Source organism: Orcinus orca, chromosome 9 (assembly GCF_937001465.1).
Source record: "Orcinus orca chromosome 9, mOrcOrc1.1, whole genome shotgun sequence".
In the NCBI taxonomy this organism is placed as follows: Eukaryota; Metazoa; Chordata; class Mammalia; order Artiodactyla; family Delphinidae; genus Orcinus; species Orcinus orca.
In genome coordinates this window covers 2,470,872-2,489,168 of record NC_064567.1, presented here as the reverse complement: position 1 = coordinate 2,489,168, position 18,297 = coordinate 2,470,872, and the positions used below count along the sequence as shown (strand labels likewise).

At 39.2% G+C, this 18,297-nt stretch overlaps 1 protein-coding gene across 13 annotated transcripts in view; it reads left to right on the top strand.

The window, feature by feature from the left end:
* The window catches only part of RBM33 (RNA binding motif protein 33), a 117,328-nt gene that overhangs the window by 25,830 nt on the left and 73,201 nt on the right, over positions 1-18,297 (top strand). For 11 of the 13 annotated variants that reach the window (XR_007479112.1, XR_007479111.1, XM_049714620.1 and 8 more), the window contains 2 exons: positions 2,743-2,859; positions 14,877-15,048. Coding sequence is in view for 11 of the 13 variants with exons in the window: in XM_049714620.1 (XP_049570577.1) it covers positions 2,743-2,859; positions 14,877-15,048 (289 nt within the window). In the remaining 2 variants the exon portion in view is untranslated. The remainder of the gene's footprint in view (positions 1-2,742; positions 2,860-14,876; positions 15,049-18,297) is intronic. The other 2 variants (XM_049714616.1, XM_012537267.3) reach the window with 1 other exon arrangement.

Here is an 18,297-nt window from a genome sequence, read left to right as displayed (position 1 = left end):
CAGTGTTATTTTTAAGATTTATTCTTTTTGAATGCTTTCTCTTTAGTAGATATAGTAATGAAAAAATATTTCTAGGTTTGGTAAACAGAATCCTGTAAAAGGCATCATGGGTCCTTGTTTTTTCGATAACTCTGTAATGGTTTCTTTTGGTAATAAATCCTTCAGTAGTGTGGACAGGTGCTCTCTGGTTTACTGGTGTGTCCATATACTATGTTAAAGTGAGACACTGTAAATTAAAATGATTCTTAAAAATTAAGCCAAGGTCTTTAAAAAATGTGCCCCGTTATACCCTGGTTAGAGCGTTTTAGTATTTCTACTGCTCATCCCTAAAATAAGATGGTCAGTCAGTCACATCCCTTGTAAATTCAAAAGCTCAACAGATCTTTACCAGTGTCCAAGCAGTGGGGACGTAAGTATTGCTGAAATATGAAGCATAAAGCGTGGCCCCTGCCTTCTGTGAACTTAGACTTTAGTGGAACAAATCACAGTGTGGAAAGTGCTTGATAGCACTTATACATGGTCACATAAGAGGTATCTCTCACTTTGGTGTTCTTGCAGAGTTTGTTGTAAAGAGAATTTTTAGTAAGTGAGGACTTTCCCTCTCTTATTTTCCAAACTTGAGGTTACATTTAGGCCCCTTGTTGTATAAAATCCAACTTAACTATCCAGCATCTTGTGCCTAAGATTCACGTATTGAAAAGACAAAAATGCAAATTCGTTATACTCACAGTACTTCTCCGCATTAAAATAAATTTTTTCAGAATTAAAAAAATCTTAAAGTAAATAAATTTACTTAACTGAACGTGTCCAAATATTTTCACAGAGAGTTGTAAAGTTTAAAGGTACAAGGCGAAGTTAAATGTCTGTCTGTGAGCAATGTCAGCTCACCTCAGTATATCCGGCTTTACAGCCACACTCATTCTTTCCTTTCTTTCTGGTTTCTTTAAGATTATTGGTTTCTTTATAGACATCACAGTGGTAGAATCTGGCACTGCCTCTTCTTTGCATGGGAAGAGAAAAATGGACTTAAGCTGTGAAATACTTTTCTCCAGCTCTGCAGTGTGGGCCTCTTACTGTCTTAGGCTGTCACTGGTGCACAGATTAATTAATTATTCATTATTAGGGTAACGAACATATGAGTAGATTGCAGTCCTGTGTATACCAGTGGTATTTTAGTTTATTAAATGGTTTATTTAACTGTGGTTCATGTCCTACTTAGGACTTGTTAACTCATACTCTAAAGCTAGAATTAACTCTGTACTCATCACGAGTATGTTCTGTCTATTTGAGCTCACACGTAACGTCACAGGGAGGAATTTTGTGTATAACTGGGAGTGGAATCATAAAATCGCAGAATTTTACAATTGGAAGGGACAATCTTACATATGAAGAAACTGCATTTTCCCATAAAAAGTTGGTAGTAAATTGTGGTGTTCTTTCCTTTCATACTCAAAAAAATTTTTTTTGAATTTTGCTGTCCTAATCTTGAGAGTGAATTGGGATTTGATGTAAAAACTTGTATTCTTGTATTAGGAAGAGATGTATATTATTTATTATTCAACAGAATATGAGAACACTGTCAGATGATTTATACTTTTGAGCACAACCAGATTTACTTAGTGCCTTTAAAGTTAACATAGATTGAGATTTCATAAGACATTGTTCTGTAAGAACAATTTCAGATTGGTAATTTATGTAATGGATAGCAGATTTTTGTTTCCCAGTGAGAGTTCAGTGGTGTAGACTATTCTCCATTGTATGTTGGCTGACAGTTTTGATTAGCATCGTATGGCCTTATTTGAAATCCGACAGTTCTGCTCTCAGTGAATCATGGGTAGTGATAGTTGCTCTTTTAGGTAGGATGGTAACAGTTTCTTTGGGGAAGTAAAATGCAGTGTGTTTGGACAGTCTTGCGAGACGGCTGTGGGGACTAAGGTGGTCTGTCACCTTGGGTACAGCTGCTGTTCTTTGTAGAGAGACTGTTGGATTCTGTGCAGTAGGGCTGTGCAGGTCCCGCAGCTGGTCCGCTCTTCCTTCCTGCCTATTGTTCACTTGAGCTGGTGGCCAGGGGCACTGGGGAGTTCAGCTCCCCTGGAGGGGTCAGATCTTGTTACTTGTAGTGATACCTGTAGGAGCCCTTCTTTCCTTGCAATTGTTGTTTCTAGCCAGCTTGCCTGCTTCCTTCCCTATGCCGTCAAGAGATGCCTGCCTGCTGCCATGCCCTTACATTTCATGCAAACCTGGAATCATCCTTCTGATTCAAGGGAGCGGCTGATGGAGAAACTAATTCTAACATGTAATTTTAATACAGCTCCTGAGTTGAATTGAATTGCCCATACTTTTGTTGTCTTCTGTTGATATAAAAACGGTTCGAATTGGGCATAATTCCAGCCCCCGTACTGCTGCTGAGCTGCTCTATGCAAGCACATACACACTTTCTTTTTAAGATTACATTTCCTTAGTGTTGGATTTGAAGAAGAGCTACTTGTCAGGGCCCTTGGAGGTTGAAGCAGGGTCCGTATCACTCCCTGCAGCGATTGGGTTGGCATACTGCTCTCTTGTGCCCATGAACACTCAGGGGAGGCCCCATTCTGGTTTTGTGCTTAGTGCTTTTCTGCTCAGTCTGATAATTGCCATAGTAAAATTTGCTAACATAACTAAGCATGAGTCATGAAGGTGAAAAGTGCTTAAAAACCCCAAAGCTATATGAGAAAAACTTACTTTCTCTTTAATGGCTGTTAGGATGAAGAATACTTGCAGGCTTGTGGGCAACAAGGGATGAAAGAGCAGGAAGACTGTGTTGCTGAAGAGGAATTAGATGAGATTACTGATTCCCAGGTTGCTCCTGAAACTGAAGAGGTATTTGTTCATCTTTTAAAAAGAGTCCAAAAGTTTGCTGGAGTTTTTTTTTTCTTCCAGATTTAAAATGAGCATCTTTTTAATATTAGCGAAAAGTTGATACATCTCTTCTTTGAAGTATGAGTGTAGTTAAAAAAAAAGAACAAAAACAAAACCCTGAGCTCTCTAGAATCTTTGGACAGTGAGTTCTGGTTAGCTGTGGCTTCCAGATAGCTGTTTGCCCTTTGAGTGTTAAGAATGTTTTTTTTGTTTTTTTGTTTTTTTGTTTTTTTTTTTTTGCGGTACGCGGGCCTCTCACTGTTGTGGCCTCTCCCGCTGCGGAGCACAGGCTCCGGACGCACAGGCTCAGCGGCCATGGCTCACGGGCCCAGCCGCTCCGCGGCATGTGGGATCCTCCCGGACCGGGACACGAACCCGTGTCCCCTGCATCAGCAGGCGGACTCTCAGCCAATGCGCCACCAGGGAGGCCCCTAAGAATGTTTTAAATGTTTTATGGGAGTGTGGGTAGAAATGTTTTGAAATGCGCAGTATATGTTAGTGCTTTGAAAGGAGTGCTGTAATTATTTCAAATTAGTTAACGTTAGTTAATTTTGACCATTATTCAAAAAATACTGCAGAGTTCCCTGGATTTAGGTGCTGTGTTAGGTATTGAAGAAATAAGGATGATTGAGAAGCTTGGTTCTTGTTCTCAAGGTAATTGCAGCCTCATAAAAGGGAGAGAAGACGTGGGCAAATTCCAGTGATGTAAACATAGAAGTAAACCTCCTAGAAGAGAGGCTCAGGTACATGCTTTAGCAGCTCACACAGGGGGCCTCTCTGGTCGGGTGTGTGTCTTGAGGATGGATTGGGGAACCGGGGTGGGATGTGTTGAGGCTTTATGGAAGAGGTAGCCTGTGAAGTAGGTCTGGAAAAATAGATGTCATTGGATGAATAGAGGTGTGCTCTGAGATGGAGGCTTATAGATTCTGTTTTCTAACCTTAGAACTTGTCCCATGGGTCAAGCATGTGAGCCACAAAATCATTCTATAGTCTTAGAACTTGTGGGTTAAAATTTTTTTTTTCCTTAATAATGTTTTTTCTCAGTTATTTTCCTTAATACTTTTTTCCCTCTTTTTCCCAAGAGATCATGAAAAGTGGTATTTCTCTGGCTTAGGTCATTTCCTTTAGGTCTTACACCAGTGCTTTAGAAACTCAGTATACAAAACATTTACCCTTATCTTTTCCCTAATATAATGCTACGACAGAGTATATGATCACGTACAGACACTTTCTGGGACACCCTTGCTTTTCCCCAACGAGCTAAATTTGACTTCTCTTTTTGTGCTTTCTCTCTGTCTCTCTTGCTATTTGAAATAATTTGAAACTTAGAGAAAAGGTAGAATAGTAGAACGCTCCCTTTTCCCAGATTCTTCAATTGTAGGCAAATATATTCAGCCCAAGGAACCAAGACAAAGCTAAAGAAGATGTTAAGTAAGAAATGGTTCTCCTACTGGTGACTGCTCTGTTCTGAGTGATGAGCCACCGAACCGAGGTTCAGGGAGACCAGATTTAAGTGGGTCGTGTTTAGCACCACGTTCCGCCCAGTGCAAAGCCAGTACGAGCCTAGATTAGGTCAGACCTGTGAAAGGGTGTTTTGGCAAAAGATCTCTGAGAGAGAAATCTAAGAAGCTGTTAAGGCGTTGGGGGGGACAGACGGAAGTGGCTGTGGAGGTCATTCTGGGGGTGAGTAGTTGAAAGGGAAACCTGGGAATCCAGCGCCCATTAATTAGTTCATTTCCTCTTCATTAGTTTGTAGTATTTTGTAGTTGGAAAATTAATTCCATTGTGGTTTTTTTCCGCCCAGTAATTTATTCTTTCAGCATTTTAGGTAATACTTCTCCTTACTTGGATAATGTATTGTGTTTGTAGCATATTTTAGAGTGAGAAAAGGTTTTGTAGATTTTAAGCCTTAAATGATCTCTGGAGATATAAACTATTTTATTGTAAAGCAGTTAAAGAATAAGAATGCTGGTAGGTGTTATGCTGTTGCTTGGGTGCCTTCGGGAACTGATAAGGTATGACTTGTAGATCTAGATGTTTCCGACTTTGGTTCCTGAACTGTATTCATTAAAATATTGAAGCAAAAGTGGATTATTATTTAAAAAAATGGTAATCTTACCTTCCATTTTCAGTGTCTTCTGAACAGACAGATTGAGGGAGAGAGTTATCTTTGGAGGAACATGAATGATCAGACCCAGCCCTCAAGTAAATGAACTCATAACATGTATGAGTTAATATAACAATATCTCAGACATACTTAGGAAGCCTTAGTCATCGGGGGAAAAGTTATATACCTTTCTTGTACCTTATGCCAATATTGATCTCAGATTAATTCACACCAAACTTTACATGTATTAGAAGAAAATGTTTTAATGTTTTAATAATGGTGTGTTAGCCTTAGGCTTACCTGCAAAACAGAAAACTCACCAAATAGTGCAAGTTTATTTCTCATGATGTCAAAAAATTCCAGAAGGCATTTCAGATCTGGTATTGGCCTCACAAGGTAATCAGGTACCCAGGCTTCTTCCAGATTTCCATGGTACAACTCCAGGGCTGCTGGTCTTACCATGGTCCACATCCAAACAGTGGATTGCAGGAAGACTGAATGAGACCATGCCCACCCTTTGAAGACATGTCCCAGAGTTCTCAAACAACACTGTGTAAACATCTCATGAGTTACGTCTTAGTTACGTGGCTGTACCTCACAGCAAAGGAGACTGGTGAATATAGTGTTTTATTAGGTGACAGCATATTCAGTTAAAGCTGAGAGTTTCATGATTAAGGACATGATAGAGAATGAGTAAAAATGAGTACCAAGTTGTCTTGGTTTCACTACTCTGCTACTCTTGGTATTGGGCCTTTTTAAGCCGTAAAGGAAAAGAATGATTTGATCATACAGAAATACCCCAAAACACTATAAACAAGTTTAGAAAGTCATAGAGAAATACCCCAAAGCACTATAAACAAGTTTAGACAATATGAGGAAATATTTACACATGAGCCTAAGAATTAGTATATGTAGTAAAGTTAATATGTTCGGTATGGAAGAGTTAATATATTCAATATGTTCCGTATATACAGATGAGCACTCCTGTAGAAAGAAGGGCAAATAATGTGAGAAAGTAATCCAAAAATAACATAAGCAAATGATCGCTAAGTATATAAAATATATTCAATAAAATAAAAATTATAACAGTTGAGAGTTCTAACCTGTCTTAATATTGGCAAAAATCAAAATTATTGGTCAGGTATTTTTTATTCTGTTGGGGGGATTATTTTGGAAATATTGACTGCCAGAAGAATTTTCCATAATTCTGTCATGTCTCTGCATGTTCGGGGGAGCAAAGCACCTCCTTTGTTCCCGACAGTCTTTTCAAGGGTGTTTTTGTAGCAGCATCTAGGAAAGACGTATCTTTCTCTGGAGTAGGGGGCAGCCATGCCTTCTGCTCATTATAACAGTTCCCTAAACTCAGTGCCCCTCCTGTAAAACAGCTACCTTTGCACAGGGTCACCTGGCCCTCTTCGTCAGATGGCCCAATGGGAATTGGGGCTTAGGGAGCTGGACCCAAATGCTACTGCTATTGTTAAGAGTAATAAATTGTCCTAGTCTGTGGCTGAGAGTCTCGTGCCTTCTCACAGCCTCCATGAAACAGTGGCAGGGTACGTTATTAACTTGCAAGAAGAGTAAAATTGCAGACCCTACACTGTTTGTGACAGTATCAAAAGCCTGAAAGTCCTTTGGCTCAATAATTCCACTTTGATGAAGTTATCCAAGAGTTAATCTAAGATGTGTTGTTCAAGGATACATGCAGTGGGTATTTGTTTGCAGCGTTGAAAATAAGTGGAACCAATGTAAATAGATTTTTCTAAAAGGTTGAATAAATGATGGTCAGGGGACTGCAGGTTGCCAAAGGATGCCCTTGCTCTCTTGGACATGGAAAGAGGCTCGTGACGCGTTAAGTGAAAAGAGCAAGCTAACAGATTTCTTCCCCTTAGGTTCCTCCATAGCTTTGCATGTTTAAATGTGTGTGTGTGACTCTCAAACACATGTCTGGATGGATAAAGACAAATGGTGATAGTGATCACCTCTGGATGGTGGGATTATTTTATACTTTCTGTGTCAAATATTTTAAAATGTTTTTGCCACGAATAAAATAACTTTTGTGAACAGGGAAATACAGAGAGGTTAAAATTTGACCCTTGGTGATTTGGAGGGGAAAGAGGTAGAATGCGTTTGTTTAACTCCTGTGATTTCTAGTTGCTGCTAACTCACTTGAAACATCTTAATGCTTGTTTTCTATGTGACTCTTTTTATAGAGGAGAAAGTAAACTCTCATCCAGATTACATAGTTTATACCATCTGTTAAGAGGTATATTATCTGCTTTTTCTTTTAAGCTGTATGTTCCATAATTTAATTTTATATCTAGTATTTAAAAATATTTTTAAAAAGTCACTCACACATTTTCCTTATCCTCTGTCCTTGATTGTTGGTTTGTTTATTGCCTTGTTTTTGTTGCTTGTTTTTGTACTGACTGAAAATTCTTTGTATTGCTCTTTGCTCTCAGGACTTAATAGTCCTTGGAGGCAGGTGTTGTGCTGGTCTTTTCTCCTGGCAACAGATGTTTTGGGCTTGTTTTCTTCCTCATAGTGGAATCGCTGAATGTCAGTCAAAGAGATCGTTATTGAGAACTTGTATGCACGGTACTGTTTTGGGTGCTGGGAGGTATTATTTCAGTACCTTTTGGTAGGCTTTGCTTTTGGAGGGCTGTCCTCCCATCCTTTTTAGTAGTATAAATAAATTATATAGTCCTCAGGGAAGAGCAGCAGTTTTATTTTGCCGCATACACCTGTGTTTTGGTGTCTTCCTAGTTTTTTGACCCATTTTCTTAAATTAACTGTCTGCAGCGTGTTGATGAACCAAACCTTTGCACTCCACCTTGCGTTGCAGTGCTCATGGCTCTGGGTTGCTTAAGACGGAGGTGGAAGGCACATTGCAGTTTTTCAGATGACTTCTTTCTAGGAGTTATGTTTAAGTACACATTAGAATCTGAATTATGGAACTAAAAAGTAATTTCAGTTGAAAGGTCTATTTTCAGTGGCTCCTTTTATTTAACTAATGTTCTTCCTTGGTTAATACAAAGGAATCACTGTACTCGAAACAAATTAGAAAGACCTAATTATGAAGACTAACTCTCAAGCCTTTCTAATTATACAGCCACTTCAGTGTCAGTGATGCTTTTGTCTTCAAACATGGTTAAAAAGGTTTTGGCTTGTATAGAGGAACAAGTGAGAAGTTTAAAAATATCTTTGCACTAGTTAAATTTGAAACTTTTAAAATTGTGATAACATTTACATTCAGTGATAGGCATAGATCTGAGGTATACGTTCAGTGTTTTGATACATCCAAGTTACTATCCTTCTGTTGGTGAGAAACAGTTCATCACCCCAGAAAATTCCCCCTTGTTTCTTTCTAGTCTGTCCTGACTCCTCTCAGAGGCAAGCCGTGTTCTTAGTTCTGTTGACTTAAATTAGTCTTTCCTTGTCTTTCCTTTGCATACATTTATACAATCAGTTTGTGATGATGTAATGCTGTGTGCCTAGCTTCTTTTGCTCACCGTAATGTTTCTGAGTTTCATCCAAGTGGTTGTGTATGTCAGTAGTCAACAGTTCATTCCATTTTATGGATATACCTTATTTGTGTTCTGATAATAGATACTTGGGTTGTTTCCAGTTTTGTTTTTGTTATTATGAATAACTCAAAGCTTATCTTACACATCGTTTTGTGAATGTAATTTTTCGTTTCCCTTGGCATTAACTAGGAGTGGAATTACTGAGACAGGGTAGCAGTGTGTTTAATGCTATAAGAAACAGCTGAATGGTTTTCCAAAGTGTTTGTACCGTTTATACTCCCACCAGTCATGTGTGAGAGTCTCAGTTCTCCCATTAGTTTATCTAGTTTTTGTACCATTATTTGTTGTAAAGGCTTTCCCATTGAGTTGCCTTGGTGCTTATGTTAAGAATCAATTGCCCACTTAAGTTTAGGTCTCTTTCTGGAATCTCTTTTTTGTTCTATTGCCAATACTACACTATCTTGATTACTGTGGCATGAAATCAGGAAGTGTAATTCACCAGTTTTGTTCCCTTTTCAAGATTGTTTTGGCTATTCTCAGTCCTTTGAATTTTGCATATAAATTCTGTAATTCACTTGTCAGTATCTATTAAAAATCTGTTTGGGATTTTTATGAAAATTACATTGTATCTTTAGATCATATTCGGGGAAAACTAACATCGTAATAACCATGTTGCCTGTTGATAAACAGTTTAATTCTTCCTACTAGTTTTTTTATTTCTTTCTTTTGCTGCGATCTCCAGTGCTATGTAGAATAGAAACATTGAGGGCACTGTTGTTCATAGTAGGTGTAAAATATTCAATATTTCATCAAGTAAGTAATATAAGCTACTTGGAGGTTTTTCAGTCAAATTGAAGTTCTTTTCTATGTCTAGTTTACTGAGATATTTTTTTTTAAATCAGAAATGAGTGTTGAATTTTGTCAATGCTTTTTCTGCATCTGTTGAGATAATCTTGTGACTTTTATCCCCCGTTTTATTAATGTGAATTAAATTGGCTTTAAAAGCTATTAACTATATTCCCAAATTAATTTCCATTTTGCAGGTTTTTCCATTAATGTCCTCTTTCCATTAATGTCCTCTTTCTATTCTGGGATCCAGTCCAGGGCACCACATTGTTGTCTTGTCTCCTCTGGTCTGTAATAGTTTGTTGGTCTTTCCTGAGTTTCACGACCATGACAGTCTAAAGAAGTACTGGCCAGGTGTCCTGTGGAATGTCTCCCAACCTGGGCTCGTCTGATGTTTTTCTCATGATTATACTGGGGTTATGGGTTTTTGGAAAGAATACCATGGAGGTTAGGTGTCCTCATTCCATCATACCACTGGGTACAGGACCTCCCTGGCAATGTCAGCCTTGATTATGTGGTGAGGTGGCCTTTGCCAGTTAAAGATAGTAATTCTGTAAAGTTACTATCTTTTACTTTCTCTGCTCTCTTCTTTGGAAGCAAGTAACTAAGTCTAGTCTGCACCCAAGGCGAGGGAGAGGAGGGACTTAAGGTCCACTCCTGGAGGAGGGGAGAGTATGTACATATATTTGGAATTCTTCTCGAAGTAAGATTTGTTAAATTGATTTTTGAATGTTAAATCAACCTTATGCTTCCGGCTAAACCTCACTTGGTCGTGACGAATTTTCCTTTTATTTTTTGCTGGATTCCATGTGCTTTTATTTTCTTAAGGACTTTTGTGTCTGTATTCACGAAGGAGGTTGGTCTGTAATTTTCTTCTCTTGTAATTTTTGCACAATTTAATTGCTCAGTCTTTCCAGCTTGTAAATTTTAACTGTTGGTAGAAATAGATACTTTTTGTATATCATGATATAGTAAAGAAGTATCCTCTGTCAAATATTTTGTAAGCACTAAAAACTTTTGGGAAGTTTTTTAAAGCAGTGTTCTCTATAGTTTTCTATTGGGTTGGCCAAAAAGTTCCTTCAGTTTTTAAAATAAAAATAAAAGACACATTTTTCATGTTCATCAAGAACTTTATTGAACAACACATTCACCCTTTTGTTCCACTACCTTCTGCCAAGAACTGCAAATAAACTGTACCAGGTGCCCTTTACAGTCTTCCAGGGAATTGAAATGTTTTCCATTAAGAGAAGTTTGTAAATGGAAATCCGAAGATGCAATGTCTGGTGAATACGACAGATGAATTAGAACTTCCCAGCCAAGCTGTTAACAGTTTTTGCCTGGTCATCAAAGAAACATGCGGTCTTGTGTTACCCTGATGGAAGATTATGTGTTTTCTGTTGACTAATTCCGGATGCTTTTCGTCGAGTGCTGCTTTCAGTTGGTCTAATTGGGAGCAGTACTTGTTGGAATTAATTGTTCGGTTTTCCGGAAGGAACTCATAATGGAGGACTCCATTCCAATCCCACCATATACACAACGTCACCTTCTCTGGATGAAGACTGGCCTTGGCGTGGTTGGTGGTGGTTCATTTCGCTTGCCCCACGATTTCTTCCATTCCACATTATTGTACAGTATCCACTATTCGTCACCCGTCACAATTTGTTTTAAAATGGAACGTTTTCATTGCAGTTAAGTAGAGAATTGCATGCAGAAATAGGTCAGGAAGGTGTTTTTGCTTAACTTAACCAAGCTGGTGCAAATGATTTTCAGCACTCGTTTGGATATTTTGTGTATGTCGGCTGTCTCCCACTTGGTATAACGTTGATTGTTCTCAATTAATGTCTTGATTTGATCGCTGTCAACTTCATCTGGGCTACCCGACCCTGGAGCATGGTCAACGGAGAAATCTCCAGCACGAAACTTTGCAAACCACTTTTGACACGTTCAGTCAGTCACAGCACCTTCTCCATACACTGCACAACTGCACAAATCATGTTTTGCATTTCAGTTGCGTTTTTGCCTTTCTTGAAATAATAAAGCATAATATGCCAAAAATGTTGCTTTTTGTCTTCCATCTTCAGTATTAAAATGGCTACACAAAAATTCAACAGTTTTGATACTTTTTTTTTTTTATGCATGCTGATATTACAGCTGTCACAATACAGTCTAACAAAATTGTTTTGAATGAAGTTAGAGACAACTACGTGCTCCTGGAGCCACCTTACAGGAAAAACCAAACGAACTTTTTGGCCCACCCAGTATATATGATAAGACTTTAGTGGACTTGGCTATTTTTAAAGAACTTTCATGATGGTTTTCATATGCACCCTCTGTTTCAGGATAATTAAATAGCTAAAGATCAAACCTCCAAATATTTCTGGCAGTGTCTATAATGAAATCAGAGATTTACATACGTATTTAAATTCTTACAAAATACAATCTTAGGCTAATTAAATTATTATATTGTTATCCAGCACCACCCTTCAGTGGAATTTTAGTTGTGAATGGAATATTGTGAATATGTATGAATATTCCATTCATAAGTATCTCTCTGCAGAGAAAGTCAGCATTTTGGCAGGTAGGTTAGTTAGTTAATTCTATAAGCACATAGGCAAAGGAGATGCTCAGTATTTAGAGTAAGAGGTAGTGACCAGTGGCTGAAGGAGCGAGTCTAGCTTAGTGAATGTTGCCAGGTGGCCTGCACTTGAGGCAACTGAGACCAGGCAGTGTTTCAGTTTTAGCTCAGGGCTTGTATAATCCTTGATGTAGTTCAAAGCTGAAGTGGACCCTGCGACTTGGACCAGAAGTTTGCATTCTAGGACATTCCATCTCTCAAAAAGCTACCTTGTGCCATCCTTTTTGTAGTCAGGCCCTCCCTCCATTCCTAATCACTGGTAACCAGTGCAGTTTTGTTTCTTGGAGAGTGTCATGTATGTGGAATTGTCGCAGAGTATCACCTTTTGAGTGATAAACCTTTTGACTTCTCTCAATCAGCATGATGCCTTTGTGATTGCACCCCAGTTGTTGTATCAGTAGTTCATTCCTTTTTATGGCCGAAAGAGCATTCCATGGTTTGGATGCACCATAGTTCGTATATCCATTCACTACTGTTTCTGTTTTCGGTGATCCAAAAGAGAACTGTAAACATTTTCCTGTAGGTTTTTACATGAAATGACTATTGTAATAGAATCTTTGCTTTATTGGTAGTGATTTCCTTTCCTCCTCTGTGGCCTTGCTACTTAAAGTGTGTTCTGTGGACCTGCACGTTGGCTTCACTTGGGAGCTTCTTGGAAATACAGAATGTCAGACCCCACCCTGGACCTGCGGAATCAGAATCTGCATCTTAGCAGGATTCCCAGTGATCGGTATAAACCTTAAATTTGAGAAGCACTGCTCTGGAGCATTAATGGCGGTGGAGAAGAGTATTTTGTAAGTGAGTTGACGTTTGCTCAGTTTGAACGTAGTGCAGCACAAACATAGCTGGGTCCATCTCGCACGTCACTCATTCTTGGTTTCAGATATTGAGTAAGACAGAAGTAATCGTATTAAACCAACAAAATGCCAACATTTTGGTACTTTAAAATTCTATAGTGGAGGGGCTTCCCTGGTGGTGCAGTGGTTAAGAATCTGCCTGCCATTGCAGGGGACACGGGTTTGAGCCCTGGTCCGGGAAGATCCCACATGCTGCGGAGCAACTAAGCCCGTGTGCCACAACTACTGAGCTCGTGTGCCGCAACTACTGAAGCCCACGCGCCTACAGCCTGTGGTTGGCAACAAGAGAAGCCACTGCAATGAGAAGCCCGCGCACTGCAACAAAGAGAGTAGCCCCCACTTGCTGCAACTAGAGAAAGCCTGCACACAGCAACGAAGACCCAGCGCAGCCAAAAATAAATTAATTAATTAATGAAAAAAAATTCTATAATGGACTTCCCTGGTGATGCAGTGGTTAAGAATCTGCCTGCCCATGCAGGGGACACAGGTTCGATCCCTGGTCCAGGAAGATCCCACGTGCCGCAGAGCGACTAAGTCTGTGCGCCACAACTGTGTTCTAGAGCCCGCAAGCCACAGCTACTGAAGCCCCCACGCCTAGAGCCCGTGCTTCACAACAAGAGAGGCCACCGCAATGAGAAGCCTGCGCACCGCAACCAAGAGTAGCCCCCGCCCGCCGCAACTAGAGAAAGCCTGTGCGCAGCAACAAAGACCCAACACAGCCAAAAATAAATAAGTAAAATAAATTTAAAAAAAAAGAAATGGACTAAAATTAAAAACAAAAAATTCTATAGTATGCTGAGTATCAGAATACTGAAAAGTGGTTTTGCAATCATTAGGCTAAAAGTTACAGTTTACATTCATTATTTTATTTTCAGGCATTTGTTTCTCTACTTTAGGGTTTATAGCAATGAGTGTGTGCATTTTTTACACAGAAAATGTTGGGGAAAGAATCCAAAATGATTGTATCTTTTTTTTCTTGCACACTTTCTAATGAAGTAGTTTATATTTGTTTCTTTTAAGAGTAAAGGACCTGTAAGAATTATGAATGATGAGACTAAAGGAGTAGTTTCTGGGTCTTTTTTTTTTTTTTTTCAAGTTTACCAAAAGTCTAAGTGAACCTAACGGTCAGAAGGTACCTACCTTATTACCTAACAGTAGGTCACTAAGATGTAACATGAGGTGAAAGTGATTAGTGTCAAAAGGAACATGAGTTATGCAGAAAGAATTGATGAAGAAATTACTTTTAGTTTGGGACCAGATTGGGCAGAATTTTTATAGGAATCCTGATGTAATGAAATATAAGATAAAAACTGGTTTTAGTGTGATGTGAATGAAGAAAAAAAATAGTTTTATGGTTAATAATCTGAGCCAGAGGTGGTAATGAGCGAACACTAGGCAGTGGAACGAAGTAGAAAGGGGTGAGAAATGTTACAGGAAAGATTATGGAGGCTGAAAAAAACCAGATCAACCCAACAGCAGATTTGGAGCGCTTGCCTGGCATTGAAAGTCAAAGTAGATGGGGTCAGGAATTACAGGAAATGTGGAGCCTGTTTAATGGGAAGGAGTGTGCTGTCATCTAATGTGAGTTACAGGGTGGGTTATATGCTAATAAGCTCATGGAACACTAGTGTTAATTTAATTAATATATTGAACTTTGTTTAGCTCTGAATTAGACTCCAGGCCAGCAGGGATTTTTGGAATTCATGTTTGCTCTCTTAGAAGTATAAGTAGTAACAATGTGTAAGACTTTGTTTATTAACCAGGAGTAGGAATTTGAATTTTTTCTAACATTGTTAATTTTTAATGTTTGAGATTTTGTCTCCTGGGATCAGTTTAATGTTTCACATGGCTTTACAAATAGGACATTTTGCAGTATTTTTACATCTTGAATATAAAGAGCTTTTATGTGTGCATACACATATGTGTATACATACCATTATTCAATATTTAATTCAAAAGAATATGAACTCACTTTCCCTCCTCTTGTTTTTTGTATGTCTGCAATGTAGGGAGGCATGGAAACTTTGGAGCTGCAGAAGGACATGAAAGAGGAGTCTGATGAAGAAGAGGATGATGATGAAGAATCTGGACGATTACGTTTCAAAACTGAAAGGAAAGAAGGAACAATTATTAGGCTCTCAGATGTAACTAGAGAGAGAAGGAACATTCCAGAAACTTTGGGTAACGTTTTTTGCCTGTCTCCCATCCTTCACTCCCATTTCAACTTCCTCCATAGTACTGTTATGATTAACGAAACAGATAAAAAAAAGTTGCCTTTATAGAGTATTATGCATGGCATTTACAGGGTGGATGGTCGTTGTGAGGTGAGAGCTGAGTTACGGTGCTGTACAGGTCAGTCTATAAACGTGACTTGTCTTCTGGATTAAAACATGTTTGAATAAAATATTTGATTGTTTTTTTTAATAGTTTTTCTTTTGGAGTCTGTGGCTGCTCTCATGCATACTGTGCGGTTCCTGGCTGGCTCTGGGAAGGTGGTGTGGGGTGGTACGGGGTCATTTTACCCTTCCCGAGACTGTCCAGGTTGCCAGGGCTAATTCTGGGCCAGACTGTTTTTATTTTGTACCTTTTAGTGTTATTATAACCATCTCTTTTTGCTGCTCTTTTATTATAACCATGAGACAAGATGACTTGTTTGTAGCACAGTCAGTTGAACATCATTCCTGTTACAGACCTACTACAGGCTGTTGCTAATCAGCAGAGCCTTTTCCAGTATTGACCCCCCGCCCCCTCTTGTCTGTGGCTCTGTCTAGTGCCCATTGCAAAGAATAAAGCAGTGGTTCTCACATTTGAGCGGCAGAATCACCCAGAAGACGTGTTAAAACACATATTTCTGGATGCACTCTCAGCTGTTCTGATTCGGTAGCTTTAGGGTGGGGCCCAGGGAAGTTGCGTTTCTTGTGCGTTCCCGGGTAATGCCATTCCTGCTGCTCTGGGACCCATACTTTGAGAGCCACTGGGATATTGTCCCGTACTCCAAGGAGGAGGGTAGGAGGGTGGAAGGATGGAAGGACAGAGGGTTGTTGTTCTTGTTCTCTGGTCTTGGTCAAAGTAAAAGTCAAGAAACTAACCATTAGTTACTACCTTTATTACTTCATAAAAGTGTTATTTGTAACCGTTTTCAGTCGAAACCCTGAGCGTGTGTCTTTAAGTGGCAGATAGGAATTCTCTGTCAAGGCACTAAGCTCACAAGATGCCAAAGTTAACAGTAGTGAGCCAGTCTTACCATGTTCCTTTACTGAGTAAGGTTTGTGGAAAGGTTGACCTAGAGACTTAGTGTTCTCCATTTCTTCTCCCTCCAGTTTCCTCCTCCTACCTTTTGGCCCAGGATTTCCCTAGACTCTTCTTAAGTTATGGTATAAAGTTGCCGGTTAGTCTGAACCAGTACACCACAGGTTTCTGAGAAAGCAGAGCTGAGAAGTTGGGCTTGGGTAAAAGGAGATGAATCAAAGGTCTTAAAACGGGGATGAAAAGACTAAAAGTATCCGTCAGCAGGAGTAATTGGTAACATTACAGAACAAGCTTATTGGAATAGATAGACATCTCAATCTTGGGCTGGGATAAGATGAACAAAGGAAAGATGGCGCCCCTGGCTGAACACCAGAGGGCAATGGGCAGCAGCTTATTAGGGAAGGAGGGTGGCATGTGGGGCGGGTGGTGGTGGTGAATCATCCCTTTTCTGCTTCTGTGTAGCTGGCCTGTGGCTTTGTTGCATAAGTTGGGGAACATATGTGTCAAATCTTAATAATTGGGATAGCTACACGTTCTAAGGATGTGAAATCACTTCACAGACACCGTCAGGAATGGTGGCCTTCCCTCTCTGCAGCCAGCTCCTTATGGGCCCTGGTGCATTTCATGGTCACCCTCCCCGCATCCTCAGCGCCCTTGCTTCTCCCGTCCCCTGGTCCTCAGCTACCGTCTTCTCATCTCTCTTCACTCTACCTTGACCCAAGCACTGACGTGTTCTGAAATGTCCTGCTTGCCTGTGTTCATAATTTGTACTTGTTTCATTCCTGCATCTCTTTCTTTTCAGGATCTTTGCCTCATTTCATTCTTTTCAGGGTCATTTGTACTTCCTTAACTGAAAAGAATTTGTGTTGAATCTTTTTTTTTTTCCTTTTTTTCTTTTTAGGGCATTTCTCAGTTGCTATAGTCATGTCATCCTGAGACAGGAGGGTGGAAGGTGGGTAGTGATGGGCAGGTTGGCCCTTTACATACGGGCAGAGAGGGCCTGGGGTTCTTATAGGCAGAGTATCTGAAGCATAAACAGTTTGACCATTTACCATTTTTTTAAACGTTAAGAAAAAAGGCTTTAAAGGTATTTGTGCAGAATGTGATTCTTTGGCTAGATAATAGGGCAAGTAAAAATGATACTTAAAAGTATCTTTCTCTGTTCCCTATTTGTAAGCCCTAACTTAAGAAAGCTTAGTGTTTGAAAACATGAGTTTTCTAGTAACTGAAAAGTTAGGATTATTCCCAGTACAAAAACGATTTTTCTGTTCATTTTAGAGATTGGTTTCCTAAAGCAGTGAGCTCCCTTATTTCCTTAAGACCCCTCCCCCCAACAAAAGGTTAATTTTATATAGAAGAAGAATATTCAGTGAGAAAGAGAAGCTACTACAGTATTTGGTATACTAGAAATTCACATAAATTTGTACTCATCACTTTGTATACTCCTGGTGATAGAAATACCAGTTTCAGGTTCTGTATACAGATGCTTGCACTTATCTGATTGTATGAAGCTGCTTACCTACTCTTTGTAATGGAATTGAAATACCTTGCTACCGGAATATATATGTCGTCTCATATGATATGTGTTTCTTGACAAATGGTGTCTTTTAACATTCTGAATACAAATAAAAACAATCATTTTGTGATATCATTGATTAATGTTAAGAACACTCCACTCTAAAAAGAATGAAATGATGGTCTGGCATCCCCCATTTCTGACCCTTCCATCTGCATGTGGACTAGTGAGTTCTTTTCAAAATCTGGAAGGGCATTTGGTCACTTTTGTCTTCTTTACATTCAAATATATGATGTCATCCTTAAATATGAAGAACACTAATTCATATTTATGACAGTCTTGACCATTGTAGAACCTGATTCACAGTTGTTGATCTGCATTTTGAATTACAGATTGGATTAGATATGGAATTTTGGGCTTTTACCTGAGTTACGATCTTAAGTAGTGAGCTTTTATCCTCAACCAGGATTCTGGGAATTAAATACCTTAGAGAAAATGTGACTGTTTCTCAGTTTTCCCAAGGATGGTACAAAACTACGTACTTAGGAAATACATTCATTCATTACATAAAAAGGACCCCATTGGGTAAAAGGGCTTAATTCTCTCACAGAATGCAGTTGAGAAGGGTTTCTAGCACATGCATGTGTAAGGGAAAGATTTATTTT